This window comes from Branchiostoma lanceolatum, chromosome 2 (assembly GCF_035083965.1).
Source record: "Branchiostoma lanceolatum isolate klBraLanc5 chromosome 2, klBraLanc5.hap2, whole genome shotgun sequence".
Classification (NCBI taxonomy): domain Eukaryota; kingdom Metazoa; phylum Chordata; class Leptocardii; order Amphioxiformes; family Branchiostomatidae; genus Branchiostoma; species Branchiostoma lanceolatum.
Genome location: NC_089723.1, coordinates 18,851,378 through 18,867,241, shown reverse-complemented (window position 1 = coordinate 18,867,241; position 15,864 = coordinate 18,851,378). Strand labels below are relative to the sequence as shown.

Here is a 15,864-nt window from a genome sequence, read left to right as displayed (position 1 = left end):
AAGAATCAGGACTCAGGAGTGTCGCTCCTGTGGGACCAAAACAAACAACAATACAAACAACAACAGCAGAAACAGTCGAAAGTTATCATTACAATTTCTTTAGTTATAGGGTTTTTAACAATAATATTGTAAAATACCGTAAACAAGACAACAGTGGCCTAAAATTATAAGCTTTGTTACGATTTCGAGGTAATCATCAGGCCGACAAGATATGGTTCTCTGGCAATGGAGTCAACGTTGTCTTGTCCCAGATCGATCCTTGACCTTCAATGACGCCGGGTATAAGCAAGGCGGTGTTCGATATAAATCTCCCACCAGAACAACCGAAGCGGAGGCGCCTGGTCTCGGGCCATCCCTCCGCAGTCTGAAGAGGTGCCGAGAAAATAGCGCTCCTGTTGACAAGTTTTGGTATTGCATAGCTACACAGCGTTATTCTTCTAGGAGGGTGTAATAACGTTATTTCGCTTTTACCGAAATCATATCATCGGGGCCGTTTGTGGTTGGGTGTTTGTTGGTTGTTTGGTTGTTTGGTTGTTCAGTTAGTTGGTTGGTTGGTTGCTTGCATGCTTGCTTGGTTTAATATTCGTGGACAGGATAACTCGAGGTGTGGATATCTATAATATTTGGTATGCGGTTAGGACAAGTCTAATTTTGGACCACCTGGAGGCTTTCTGTGGTATCACACCAGAAAACTATCTGGTTTTCATATCTCTGTCGGCAAATGGCCAGAATTCCTTAAATTAGTCATTTTGAAGCAATGTATGCCATACTATGTCCGATACGCAGGAGGGCTGGTACCTCAGGTGATACGGAATACCCCGTGGTGTATTCTAAAGTAAAAAAAAAAGTAAATAAGATAACTTTAAAGGCCTATATCAAACAAATGAAGAAAAAAAAACGTCATCGCGCATTGGTATTTGCCCACTGTACGACCATTTCAGGGCATTTGACCGAAGAATAAAGAAATGAAAGTTAGAAGATGAAGAAACGCGAGAAAAGAACAATATGTTTCAAATGTGATGATATCTATATGTGCATTTACAGAGATTAATTGTTACATTGCATGGTTTATGTACACATAATGTGTGAAATGAGGTGACGAATGGTTCTGGTCCTGGTGCCGAATCGTCCTGCCAGGTACCGAATCGCCCTGCCAGGTACCGAATCGCCCTGCCAGGTACCGAATCGTCCAGGTCTAGGTGTCGAATAGTCCTGGTCTAGGTGCCGAATAGTCCTGGTCTAGGTGCCGAATAGTCCTGGTCTAGGTGTCGAATAGTCCTGGTCTAGGCGCCGAATTGTCCAGGTCTAGGTGTCGAATAGTCCTGGTCTAGGTGCCGAATAGTCCAGGTCTAGGTGTCGAATAGTCCTGATCGGCCAGGTGTTGAATCGCGTCTCTGACTCTTACTCTTACACGTACATAGCGTGAGTGTCATCCAGTCTAGTTCCAGGCTACCTTGATACACGTATGAAGGTAGAGCCTGGAACTAAACAGGGCGACACTCGCGTTCTCACCTGCATCTTTTTCGCGTCCAAAATCTTTCTTTTTATTATTCTTTTTTCGACGTCGCTGGTGAAGCCTGAGGTTTCAATGCGTTGTGGTTGCTGCATTGTGATATTTGCTCACTAGATGTCGCTGTTCTCAACAAAAACTAAATGCTTGCTGCAGTACAGAACAGTTGTTTGTATACTCTCCAAGCAGAGGTTCGACTCCGGCTGGCTTTTGACGTGTTTTACACGTTTTGTCGGGATTTATTCTTTGTCCAGTTTTCTCTATGTCGTCTAGAAACAAATCAAAAACCAGCCGGAGACGAACCTCTGCTTGTAGAGTATTGTTTGTACCGGAAAGTGACAGTGTGTGCAGAGTGTAGACATGTTAGTTTTTGAAAAGCGCATACAGATAAAGCCGTAGACGACTCATGCGGGGGGTATATTAATAATAAGTTTACTGCAAATTCCTGCCCGTAGGCTAATTGCAAATAGCATATATAAAAGAACAGGGTACAAAATAGGTATAAAAGCGGCTAAACTAGATTATACAAACGTAATTGTCTATAACTAGTGAAGGGTTTGACTTCTCTATACGGTAAGCAATGGAAGACGTAATGTCCCACCTTTTCTATAATGTGTGGGTTTTTGGTAGTTAAATGAAGAAACGTCTTTTCTTTGTCTGTAAGCCAGAGAAATTCGGATAGATTTTAGTGGTCTGAATAGACAACTCGTTTCGTGCATTATCATGAAATGAACAGTTTGAAATAAAGTGTATTTCGGCTTCCACGGCATTTGTACTGCAAAAACAAACATTAGCTTTATCATGATTGTGATAATTACTGATATAAATAGCTAGAATATTTGTAATCCTAGGTACGATTAAACCTTCTTGAATAAACTAGAGTGTTGTTGACTTTTTCAAACACGGCCTATCTTGACATGACAAATATTCGTATGATTAGAGGGTACATTGTTTCGGGAAAAACTGTATGTACGTTTTGTCAACATGCTGCTTTGAATAAAGGGGTCGTAAAAATAGCTGTTTTATGATGCCGTTATCTACATGTGAGTTAAGTTGACATCCGACGCCTGACAAGTCAAACAAGTCTATTTCAGTAGTGACAAACATGTGACGCACAGACACACCTACTTTGCACCAACAATATCCGATATGAATAGAACATTATCGATAAAAATAAAAATCGCTGATAATCGCATATCCGTGCCGGAGGGCTTAGACCTGGGGTGAGTAACCGTGCACTAGCCACTGCCAGGCCCCGCCCTATCGCTGGGAAAAATAGTAGAAATCGGCCGAGGTAGTCCGCTACACCGTGAGGGTAGTCCGCTATACAGGGTAGTCCACTATACAGGGTAGTCCGCTATACAGTGAAGCTCCATTATCGATGGACGGAGGTCTGTGCGGAGTCGCTTAGAAGAAAGGGTATCAAATTACTAGTAATCCCCCGATTATCTGTCCATCGATAATGGAGCTTCACTGTATAGCGGACTACCCTGTATAGCGGACTACCTCGGCCGATTTCTACTATTTTCCCAGCGATAGGGCAGGGCCTGGTAGTGGCTAGTGCACGGTTACTCACCCCAGGTCTAAGCCCTCCGGCACGGATATGCGATTATCAGCGATTTTTATTTAGTATCGATAGTGCTCTATTCATATCGACGTTTGTAGAATATTGTTGGTACAAAGTAGGTGTGTCTGTGTGTCACATGTTTGTCACTACTGAAATAGACTTGTTTGACTTGTCAGGCGTGGATTGCCCTGAAAAATATCAATCTCCAAGCAGATGTAAGAATCGGGCTCAGTGTTTAACTGTGGCGTGTTTTGTCACATTCAGTAATTTCCGTAAATTCCGTAAATTCAGTAGTAGTAGTGCACCTTTTAACTCTTCACTCTAGGCGGATATAAACAATTTAAAAGTGCACTACTAGAAATAGTGCCGGTGCCACCTGCCTTAACACCGGACCTGAATCCGGACCTGAACCCGAACATAAGTTTAGATACACAGCACTAACTACTAGAATATTACGTCGTGTGAAATGCATATGTCATTTCTACGTTTTACATAACAGTCCTTTTGTAGGGTGTTCATGTTTTGCCATCGTCCAGGTGCCCACAACGACTAAATTGCAACTACTTTATTTTGGTAATTCCTGCGTACCCATTGAACAAATTCTTTGTGTGAAGCTAACTGGTTCTAATAGCCCTTAAGAACTTCCGACGCATGACATCAAACATGTAATCTAGATGTTTAACTTGTGACGCACTGGCACCTAATTTGCATGATCCAACAACATCCCACATGAGCCGATATAAATAGGAAATTGTGGTTATAAATAAATGGCTGATATCCGCAGCGGAAGGGGAAACGGGGGTGAAGGACTTCACCGGGGTGAGCCCGCACTGCGCAAACTTTAACCGAAATGCCCCTTCAAACACTTTAAGCTCGTTAAAAACAACTTCTATTTTCAAAAAGAACACTCGAGATTCGGGTGAGCACAGAGAGCTTTGGGGTAACCGTGCTGCAGGCGCGTTCTCAAGTTCTTGACCTTTATTTTGCACTTGCGTCAATGAACCGACCTCTATTGTTAACGCGGCATACCTCGTTGCCATTGGCAACCTACTGGTGCTGCTACCGTAACTTCAGTTCTTTTTGTGATACAAAATCAATGGAAACACGTATTTTACGGTTTCTACGTTATAGTATGCCGTGATTTTTATTCATGAACAACACTAAGTCGGTTGTATACGTCGACGCTCAACAAACGTACGCGTTAAAGCGTCGGAAGTAGACTTTCTTTCTAAACCGCTACAATTTGAAGAGTTACGGTGATCGACAGGTACAAATGAACGCTGACCCGCGTCGAAACCCGAGGGCGAGATTATTGTGTTTCCTGCATGCCCCGCATTTCGGGACAACAACCAGACAAGTGTGCACTCCATACCAAATATTATGCATACGTCATTTGTCATCAGAGGGCCTTATAAAAACTGCCGGTTCGAGCAGATCGATCAGTTGTAGCCCAGCTGGTCTCTTGTTTCTGCCGGGTCTTTCTGCAACATTTGCAACCTGTTTAACAGTACCGAGCATACAGGCAAGGATGGCCAACTTCCTGGAGTTGTTACCGGTAAGTGTGTACATGTAGAATTCTACACTGCCTGCCGTGTACTGTATTCCGTGTACGTGACAGTAGTTAGGAGAGGTTTCTCTGAATGCAAAATGCAATGTATACTTGTAATTCAGGTAAGCCATGAAATAGTGCTGGTTTACTGTGCGTAAACGTGGGCTGTAACGTTACAACAAACGGCGTTTTTCCACCGTTCACACGTTGATATCTGAGCAAAGACATTGTAAGTGCAGATTTGCGGCAATGGTATGGGTTCTGCGGGATATTTAGGGCTACACGTTCTGAATCAGCACTAGTATTGCCATAGAACTACAACATTATTCAGGAAAGAGGACACTAAAACCAGAATGTGACAGTGTTACAGGTTCTGTTATCTGGAACAGGTATCAGAATATCACGTGCATGTAGGCGTAGGTATTCACCATGAACCCAAGGTCATCATATCATCCTGTCTATTTAGCCGATTTATAACTCTTTCAATTCCAAAACTTTACGCTGTTCTTTCTTTTTGTGTAAGGGAACTAGCTCGTATCCTGAGTACCATCCGGTCACTACCGGGGTTCCTACACTTGCTACCCTGAAAGATTTGTAGGAGCCCCGGTAGAAATCGGATGGCACCCAGGCTAATGAGCTAGGCCAGATACAATTTATGGTATAGCCGGGCTTAGTTTTCCATCTTCTCCGTCTATATATTCATCTTTGTTATCATTATCAATATCATTTCATCTTATTATCTTCATCACTAATAGATTCATTTATCTATATGTCCAGGTTGTTTTGCTGTCGATCGCTTTTGCAACCTTCATCAAGGCTGAGCAGTCTTGGCAATCTGGAGCCAACCTAGAGCACTACTCGCCAAGTACTCCTGGCCTAGCCACCACCAATGACCGAGCGTCAAACACTGCAGCTGAACTCTCCTCATTGGCTGATACGAAGGACATCAGCGCCAATCATACACCGTACACGATTTCATTGGTGGACGTGGTTGGGACTCATGTCCTAAGTGGAAGTGAGCCATCCAATCACCTGCGAGAATCGCACAATGGCGGACTGAAATGGATGGACTACAACACTGAAGTTCAATTTTCAACGATGGAAGATGCTGTGGAAGAACATCATCATTCACAAGAAAAGACAGACAACGTCTCAAGAGGTGGGGATTCAGTTCTTATCGTTACCATCAACGTAACCTTGGGTCAAGAAACTGGTTTTACAACACCCAGTTCACAGCGCAAGGACGCACTCGGGTCCGAATCTACTGATGGTTTGGATGACTACGAAGCTACAACAACTGAACCACCTCGTCAACAAACTGTTTTCTGCCTTGGTGGCTCACAACGCTGGACTGGTCTTCTGAGAAACAACTTCAACAGTATCATTACCCTCATAGTTTGGCAGCCATGTTGTAACCTTTTCCACTTGGCGTTCCTGTCTCTTAAGATAGGGTTTTGTTGTGCTTATATGCTTGTAATATCCGCGGTGATTCTCCTATGTATTTCCATCGCATTCCCCTCCGAAGTATCAAACAAGCTTATCCAGAACTATTTCCTCCCTGCTATTATTGGGATGTTAGTATATTTGCTAGGTGTTCTCGTCCTATATGCGATCCTGCCTGTAATCTGTATGTTCCTGGTAGTTGTTTACAGATCGATAACTAACTGGTTTCCGAAAATGAGGTTAACTTCCGAAGAGACTATCGCACGGTGTACCGTAGAACTGCCAATGAAGGTGCTATCGCTAGCCCTGACTCAAATCATGAAGAAGACAACACCTACTCACTTCGTTAACCCACAGTACCAGCAACAACATATTCACTTCCGCCGGAACAGAAGATGCGGATAGGATGATCCTTGAGATACTTTTGAGGACGCTTTTTGGACGTTGTATTTATAGAATGTACAAATAGAGTTCTAGTAGAGAGGTCTTTTTAGCACAGCTACTAGACAACACTGGGTTACACATCACTAGGATTCTTGTTTATAGAAAATGTTACGTTGGTATGTGTCTTTTACTTTATATGAGCAATAACGTTCGGTGATTGTATCGTATTCCAGTCAGTTTTATATTGAGAAGTCAAGTTTTGCTTGTTTTAGCCGAAAATATTTGATATATTTATTCTAAGTTATGTTGTCTAAGCTTATGTATATATATGATACTCCTGTATCGACAAATGGAATTTGTCGGTCAACTTTCACACATTCATATGTAATGTCAAAATAAAGATGACTTCTGCGATGTCTTTGTTATTTTCATAGTTTCGTTTCTCGCTGTTAGTTATATGCAAAGGGTGCCTTGATAAATCGGTCACTGCGCAATAGAGACTCGGCAGATGAGTAAAACTGGTGTGAATTCATTTAATATCAACACAACTTAGAACTACGTCATGCCTGTCTTGCTAGAATAACATCCTCACGAAAGCTTTTAAAGCGTAATACATTTACAATTTTACAGCAGCTGTACATGTGTCGTCAAGGGTGTGGTCTTGCACGGCCCCTCCCTTGGCAATAAGATGCCGTTTTACGGACTTACGGCCCCTAGTCTTAGCAACAGCTCATTTCACTTTCAGTGGCCTGATGTTCAGCAGTAGATTCTAATGGCCCGTAACAAATAAGAGCACATGTACTTTTCAACGTTCTCTGTGTTCCTTGTATGTACATGAAAGTGGTGTCAGCGCCTGTTACAATGATCTTTATGGTGGTTCTAAATCTATGTCTGAATGCTACTCTTGTCCACATGAAGTTAAACCTTGATAAAATGTTGAAGCATAGACACACAGAGATGACCTAACCTAACTGTAGCAGTGTATGCGCAATGACGTACCAGGAAGGGCCGCATGGGTGTGGGAATACCGTCATACATGTTAGAAAATGTCGGGTTGGATTGTTTCTTAAACCAACGTTAACTGTTCATGGTTTTCGATTTTCATTTCTCGTCCTCGTTTTCTGTCGTCATTCTTCACTAAAATGTTTGACATGATTCTTCCGTTGCACGTATATCAGTTTGACAACCCGGGATCACCTTTATGCTTGGGCAGTATTGAGTGATCGCTCTACAAACGCCCCCTATTGGGATCCTTCGGTACGACAACGATTGACTAACAGTGTCCGGGGAGCCTACAGTTTTACTGGTTCCCATTTCATTCTCGTGCTCCACACTTCTGCTTTCCTTCTATTTTCCTGCTTGAGAAGTTCACTATCAGTGTCTTGTCTTTGTCTGTCCTTCATTCTGTCCATACTCTCTTTGCGATGAGTTCTTGATGTGCTTCGGACGACGTTTTTGTGCCCGTTACAATAGTTTCTTTCTTCTCTATGATTTTGCACCAAGGTACCCGTCAGTTTTGTTTGTCTGTAGGGCATTAGAAACGGTTTCGTAGATGGAAAAGACACAGATGGCTTCTGTGACTTGGAACGAGCATCTAATGAAAAGACAAAACACAAAAGATAGTCAATACATGGACGCAACATCAACAGTGCCTTTTCAATAGTGACCAAAGCTAGTACGAATTCAAATTGTAACTTAAAGAATGATTTTGTACCTTTTTGGTTCCCACCTGGCGGCGCGGTTTTAGCTCTGCCCTCCGTCTCGTCTCCATGGTGATCCCCGTTGCCATGACAACACTTCCGGTTGAAGTGGTGCATGTTGCTGAGGTCGTGGTAGCTTCCGTCGCTGTTGCCGTGTTCACGTGCGTACAGGTGCATGTTTCTCATCTGATGCTGCTGCCACTCCATGTCGAACAGGTGTTTGAGTCTCTGGTGGTGCCGCGTGTGTTCTTGCTGCAGGTGAACGGTACAAAATTAGCCGTTAAATAGGACTTCCTAGTAATACTATCATTATACACTACACAACAGTGATGCCAATGGGTTCACACGCTTAAAGCTCAGATGACATCTTTATAGTTAAGTTACGTGCCAGTTGACTCGTGACAGGTCATTCGTAAGATGCAAATGGTCTTTTTGCAGCTTTAAACTCTACGTACAAAGCTATCATCACCGCATTGCCAAACAGAAACTAAAAGAAAGCTCATCGCGCATAGCTTTCGCATGCGTTTAAGATGTTGTTAAAAGGTGCAGTAACATTCATACTAAACATAGACCAAGTCAAATTCATGAGAAGAACACGATCGGCATTTCGTAAGAACCATCAAAATGCTTTTGGTCATTTCATTTTTTCGCAGGAACACAAATTAATGAAACGTACCTGCATCTTGATGATCTCGGCGTTCCTTCGCTTGATGTCTGCATGTTCCAGCCTAAAAAAGGCCTGCTGGAGCATGTACTCCGCAGTCTGGCCTGCAGTGGTCGGCGGTGCCGTGTGGGGGCGCTTCAGTAGCTTCGTCTCAGTGTGTTCACCTGCGGAGGTGACAAACAATTAAGAGTGACATTTGGGCGTTACGGAGACATCCCAACAACGTAACAGGAATGACAGGCGATCTGTTTGGTAGTCTCTCTTCATAGACACGTCTGTATAACGTTTCAACACCTATTACAGTCAGTAATCCGTACTTCAATAGGAACCAGTCAATGAAAATATTGCTTACGCAGAGTGCATTGTGCGCTGCGTTAAATATTACATGGACGGGATACACGGGGGAACAAACAATGGATCATTTAGTGGCAGAGTTGTGATGAATGAAATCCTTCTTCCCTTCAAACAAGATAAAGCAAGAATGCCACAGAGGACAGGTGAACAACAGTCATGACTGACAGCCAGTCAAAGTTCCGCATTCGCGATGGTGACATTGTCAAACCAGCACAATGGGAATCAGGCGTTGTCAGCGTTTCGACCCTTCTCATCACGTTCAGCTTTTCTTTGAATGATTTATAACATCAATCCCTTTTTTATGGCTATGGCAAACAGCTACACAGTATACGTACGGAGAGAATTATCATTACTGACAACTCAGATAAGTTTTATATAGGAGAAAAATCTTAAGGTCTTACCGTTGTATTTCAGCATCTTATGTTTCCCTTGGTACTTGAGTAAATCCTGAGCCAGATCAGCTGAGGACTTTCTCCTAAGTAAGTAAAAGATACGGTAAGCCGTATGTCAGTTAAAGTATATTTGTACATTTTACAATATGCCACCGCAAAGCTTATAAAACACTTCTCTCTGTGGGGTTCCAGTAACGTTACCGGTACATTCTGAAAACTAAAGATTCGAATAATCCATGCTTGGATCTAAGCGTTGTCTCCATATCTATGTATGATTGACGTTATCATGTTTATTGTGTGACATCTGTATATATTGTACGTATTGAAACCTATGGCAGGGGAGCACCTACAGCTATAGACGAAGTGAATGATGTTATGATGTTATAAAACTTAGTACGTACCTGTATGTGTGAAGAACAGCGCGTCCCTGTGCGAGCTCCGCATTTCGGTCGCTGTACAGACTCATGCCGCTGCTACAGAACGTTGTCCTGGTCTCACAAGACCTCTGGTCCGGACTGCTCCCATCAGCTGAGACCTTCTTACGACCTCCGCCGTGTCTGTCGTCTGTAGGACTGGAGTCGTCGTTATGGTAACGGTCTTGTCTGACAGTGTCGGCCAATCGGGAGTCTTTGGAGTCACGTGGTGAAGATTCTTGACTCTCGTTGCTTGGATCGGGTAGATCTAAACTTTGTTCGATTCCCGAATCTTCAAAGCTGTCCATGTCGTGATATTGATAGTGCCATCCGTTTCCGACAGGACCTCCATGTCCAGCCCCTGTCGTTTCGATGTAATGTGGGGAAGGGCTTGACTTCCTCCCTTTGGGACTAAAACGCGACTTACACGTGTGCCGGAGGACCGGTGGCGTCTTCCTTACCGTGTGACAGCAACTTTTAGACGAAGGGCTGTGTTTGTCATACACGCGGTTGTTGTTGCAGTTTTTCAGGTGACACCGCCGTTCCACGTAGTCTGGTCGGACATGAGTGATCGGATGATACAGTCTGGAAGGCCGCCGGACTTCTTCTGTTGACCCAAGGACAGGGCTCGCCGAGAGTCTCCCAATACCGAATTCTGATTCGTTTATACTGGTGGTTGTCCTGAGCTCGTCGCTGGAGGCCGGGTCGGCGTTCAGGATATACTGTAGCAGGTTGTGCCCCATGTTCCGGCTGGTTCCTAGCTCCATCGTGTCCTGTTTCTCTGCGCCCTCCTCGGAATTCTCAGTACCCTTTCCTTTGACAGGTGCGAAGTACGGCCCGGCAACTTGTCCAGCCATTCCTACAGCAAGAAAACAGTATCAAACCGTTTATAATCGTTCAAAGAATAAAACAGAAGAAAACAGTATGATGTCGTGTCCTCTCTTTCTGTTCCACAGACCAATCTACACCTCTTTTCTTTGTACAAACTTGTCTTCTACAGAAAAAGGTAGCGAATAAAAGAAGGGGGCTGTTAAAACATCTAAAACAGAGAAAAAACATTGAATAAATACATCTACTCCAAAGTAAATACAACGCATTATGCCAACTGTCGGTGATGTAATGGCACAAGTCTGGTGCCGCCCTTGGTTACAGGCAGCGTCGGGAGGAATTCTCGCCTCCAGAAACACTCCGACAGCATAACGTTCTCTTTCAGAGTACTGGCAATTCCTGACACTTGCATTATATGGGTCGTACAGGATGTTGTACATTGGCTCTCATGATAAATACCACAGGACATAAAAATCTCAGTATTTATAGAAAATACGACTTACGAATGAGGCGAGCAGGATGTGACACTATGACAACTTGGACTGGGTCACAACAGAAATATGGTAACATTTTCATCGTGGCCCTGGATTTGTATATGATTTGTATGATATATGATCTATTCACCATTTTCCACTGGTTCTCCAGTGTTGTCACAGTCTTCGTGGGTCAAGTGTACTAAAATCATGAAAGAGGAAGTATATATAAACAGCCATCCTGCTATAACAGTCGTAACAGTCAAACCTGGAAGTTCCGCTGCAGTACCAGAGCAAGCCGCTAGGGAACCCAAAATCTTTTTGAGGTCTAATAAAGACCTACCCACGTACGAAGTATCAAGACAATCCATCCAGGCATTTTCGAGTATCGTGTTCACACACTCACACACACACACACACACGAACGCTGACGAAAACATAACCTTCTCGGCGAATGTATTAAGAGCCTGCTTTGGGGCAAATTGACCACCACTGAGCAATCTACCGCATTGATATACGAAGTGTTGATATAAATCCGCCATATACAACACTAACTAACCTAGTTCAAAGGCCACACAGTGAGCCAACATTAGACCAATATTTGCCTATCGCTGGTTTATTGGATCAAACGAGCTTAATTTATGGTCTTTGCCGGTAACATCGTCAAGACGTCAATAGCAACGGGCCGCTGGTATGTCGACCTCAATTATCAAGACAGGCGTCCCTAAGATACGGAGAACAAACGCTAGCGGGAATTCTGTAGTATAAAACAATATCTGAGGTGCAGAGAAATCGTTCAATACAGGACTGACGTATAGATTGAAACATTTTTTCAACAACTGAATGTTGGGTACTGACTTAGTCATCTACCGTTTAAAAAGCCATTTCAGTGATGTTGGTGATAATGATATCATTACGAATTGCAACAATGTATCAACAATAATACCCGAACGTTTTGTTAAAGTTCAACCAGACGGATTTTACGGCGTTTGCTAGCTTGTCTATGGCCGCCATAGCGACCGGCTATGAAACAGAAATATGCCCGCATTAATTTCACAGTCAACATACTCCAGCATGAAGACAAACATCTGACGACATTTGAAGGCGTTGTTAACTGATAATCACTCATGGTTACTGTGGGCATGTCAGGTGGATTACTCAAGTAATAGCTGACCGCCCCACACATAGTCTGCATAACGCAAACTCCAGCTGTCCGGGGGTTTCTCTCCCCTCCCGGTGGGTTGCGAGGCGGTTACAGGGCGGCGAGCAGTCACAGGAGGCTTGATTGAATTCAGGCTAACCCACACAGAGTGCCGCACAAAGTGGTACTCACTTAACTGGTAAACGCATTTCTACACATGGAAAATTAATCGAAGTGTCATCAGACTAACGTTACAAGGTGTTGTTCAAGACTGAAAAAAGAGAGTTGGCTGACAATTTTTGCACGGTATAAAATGACTAAAAGCTAGCTCCCGTCTCTTCTACTTAACTTGTACACGTATAACCTTCCACTTATAGATACATGATTACGATTAGAATTCAATACATATATGATATTTTCCATATCAGAGTTATAATTAAACTTTGACCATATAGAGATGTCACAGGTTGACAAGTGTATATCTATGTTGTTTATAGGCTTATCGATACTAAAGACCGTCTCCTTGGAACAAAAACCGGGCGACAACACCACGTGACAGGTAATTAAAGGGGGATCACTGGAGCTTTGTCATTCGGCAAGAAACAAACGTACCCTAATGCACGTCTTAAAACATGACTTAAGCCTTACTTAGCGTTCCTTGTGTTCTCAGTGAGCCAGGATTGTGGTCCCTTTGATTTATCAAAACCCCAACATTCTTTTTTTGAAAGTTGAGTAGTTCCTCGGCGTAGTCGATAAAGGTGTGTGTGTTCAGCTGTGGGTTCATCAGCCGCCTTTACAACTACATGTATTTATGGGAAGGTTTTGTGTTGTAACTAGTACAATCGACACACCTGTTCGGGTTATAGTTTAAATGTAGAGCCAAACGAGAAGTCCAGTAGCAAAACTCCAGGTCCAACTGAAGACATGAAATGTACCATATAGATAGACACGTATCACCAAGCACTTCTAGAGACTTTCTGTTTTCTTAATGTCACAAATTACTTTCCCCGTGATTCAACATATTCATTTTTATCATTATGATTTTGCTATTCTTTTACACCTTCGTACAACGTTTAAAGAAGATTTGGATAGCATGAAGATGTATTTTATGAGAAAGAAAACAAAATCGTTCGCGAAGACGTCTGATTGAAAACTCTGTTTTGAAAGCCAGTGAAACGAGGCGAACAAACGTGCGTAGCTAAGCAGAGCCTTTCAACAAACAGTGTTCTAAATATGCCATACAGGCCGAGAACATGCCAACATGCCAACATGACACATGGACAGACTTTGTACTAAGTAACGCACCTATCAGCCTACTAGCGACGACTTGGGACTTAATTAATTGCAATGGCAAACATGCCTTATAATAGCCAATGAAAACTGTTTGACAAAGTTTATGAAGAAAATGTTGTCCTGTTCAAACTTGTTTGATCGCCGAAGTCATGCAAGACCCCGCCCTCTAATCCTGTGTAAGACTTGAAAACACAAGACGCAGTCCTCTCTCTCTAATTAAGGGTCGTTTCTTATCACACCAAACCACTTAAGAGGACTATCTATTCACTGTTACAACACTAGACCCAAGAATTATGGATTCTTTGTATGCACCTGCTACAATCCGTACTTCAGGACGTGCCTACAACAAAACAGCACCAATACTAGCCGTAGTTTGGATATCTGTTACATGAGGTCACACTTACCATAATGGACAATCTTGTTCCGACATCTTGAATGTTACATTACTCCTGGTTAATATCCCAATTCACTGTACAGGTACAACAGCGGTAGATATGGGTATGCTCAAACAAGGCGGTTGGCTGATAGAGGGGAGATTCAGTAATTTATGCAAAGGATTTGAATGTGCACATACGTAGTCCCGGGCTAAGATCTATTCACAATTTTCGAAGATAAGCTTTCGGATAAGGTCTTTTCCCCGTGATAAAACTAAAACGCGTCATCTTATTTGAGTCTTTCGGTTTTCTAGTTTTACCGCAGCATACCCTCCCCAGAACACAGTGGATGGTCCCGCTTGTTTGCCATGCTCCAACTCCCCGTTACCATCGCCAACCGAGGATGTTTTGACAGGCTCCACTTCAGTTGAATCAAGAACTTGGTACGTCACACATAGTCCGTTTCGCGCTCTTAGAATGCGTCGTGTTCTCACGGTGGATTTACAACTTGTAAGGAACATTCAAAACAAGCTTAAGGGTAATGTTCTGTTTCATTGTCAAGTTAAGAATGGCGTAAGACATTTTGCAAACCGTTTAAATGTTGATACAGTTTCCATACAGAATTACTTGTGTTGTACAGTCAGATGAGATAGTGGTAATCTATCAAATTTATCAATGGAGCAAACGACATAACTACGTTAGGATTGCCCAGTTGCGGCCAGAACAGTCAAGGTACAAGGCAATTTGAATAATCATTCCAGACAAAATTCTCTTTCTTATTTACATAGAAAAACAAGCGTCCCATGTGTGTATTGCGAAATGACTGGATATCACCCAAACGCAATGGGTTTTATAACCTTTTAATGAAAAAATGACGTTGTCAACTTTTCGTGTTACTGGTATCTTATCATAATCTGTATGACATATTACGCCTTCATCTAAATCTCATACAGACGAGATAAATATTCAAATTAATATAGCGACTACGACCGTGTAGTCTGTTCTCAGCACCGGCCGTTTTAGCTAGACGGGCGACACTAAAACACACACAAATCTGTCTTGTGATTCCCCCCAAAACCGCTGTGATGGCCCCTCCCGTTGAAGCAAAGACTTTCCTATAGCTACGTACCTTGGAAGCGCGATTATCCAAAGGAAACACATGGCTCGGCTACATTTCATCACGAACGTCAGGTAGAACAAGAGCGCTCGCGTGTAGTACACCTGTGGTCCCCCTGTTTTACTTGTTCTCCCATTGTTCCAATTTTCTGCATGATTACACCTCTAATGAGTACTCCTCGTTACGAACACCGTTGTCATGGCGACACATGCTCTATTTGTTTATTTATTTTCATACCTGTCAGACCGGTAAAGTAGGTGTCATTTAGATATTCTTGAATCCTCTCTTTCCCTGTGCTACAGCTTATTACACGACTGGCGAGTTGATTTTGAACTGCAGTTGTCAACTGATTTATGTTCGATGACAAGTCATTTGATTTTTTGCAGTAACGTTGACTATTCATACTTTGATGCTCTTTTAGAAAGTGTGATGAAGGAACTGTTAATAATGTCTGGGCAGTTCATGTAAAGTTCATCACTGGACTAGGACTGCAAGTCAAAATACAGTGTCGTATCGTTACGCGAAGAAATACAAAGATACAGGTATTATTTGATGTACATGTAGTTTGAAATCTAAGAAATCATATCATGATTGTTAGCACTTACCTTTTACGGGGTGGTTGATTCTTGTCGCTGAATTGGAGTTTGACGCCAGCTAGTCAC

The 15,864-nt window shown here is 42.8% G+C and overlaps 2 protein-coding genes across 2 annotated transcripts; one reads left to right on the top strand and one right to left on the bottom strand.

The window, feature by feature from the left end:
* The first annotated feature begins 3,979 nt into the window (after positions 1 to 3,979).
* Positions 3,980 to 6,867, top strand: LOC136427734 (uncharacterized). The gene is made up of 2 exons (XM_066416848.1): positions 3,980 to 4,632; positions 5,404 to 6,867. Exons 1-2 carry the CDS (start codon positions 4,351 to 4,353, stop codon positions 6,472 to 6,474), a joined length of 1,353 nt encoding a protein of 450 aa, XP_066272945.1. The 5' UTR covers positions 3,980 to 4,350; the 3' UTR covers positions 6,475 to 6,867.
* A 99-nt stretch (positions 6,868 to 6,966) lies between these two features.
* Positions 6,967 to 10,290, bottom strand: LOC136427735 (uncharacterized). Its single transcript, XM_066416849.1, has 5 exons — positions 9,965 to 10,290; positions 9,573 to 9,646; positions 8,830 to 8,981; positions 8,168 to 8,405; positions 6,967 to 8,047 (listed from the first exon to the last, which is right to left on the bottom strand). The coding sequence occupies exons 1-5, from the start codon at positions 10,282 to 10,284 to the stop codon at positions 7,746 to 7,748; spliced, it is 1,086 nt and encodes a 361-aa protein (XP_066272946.1). The 5' UTR covers positions 10,285 to 10,290; the 3' UTR covers positions 6,967 to 7,745.
* Positions 10,291 to 15,864: the final 5,574 nt, after the last annotated feature.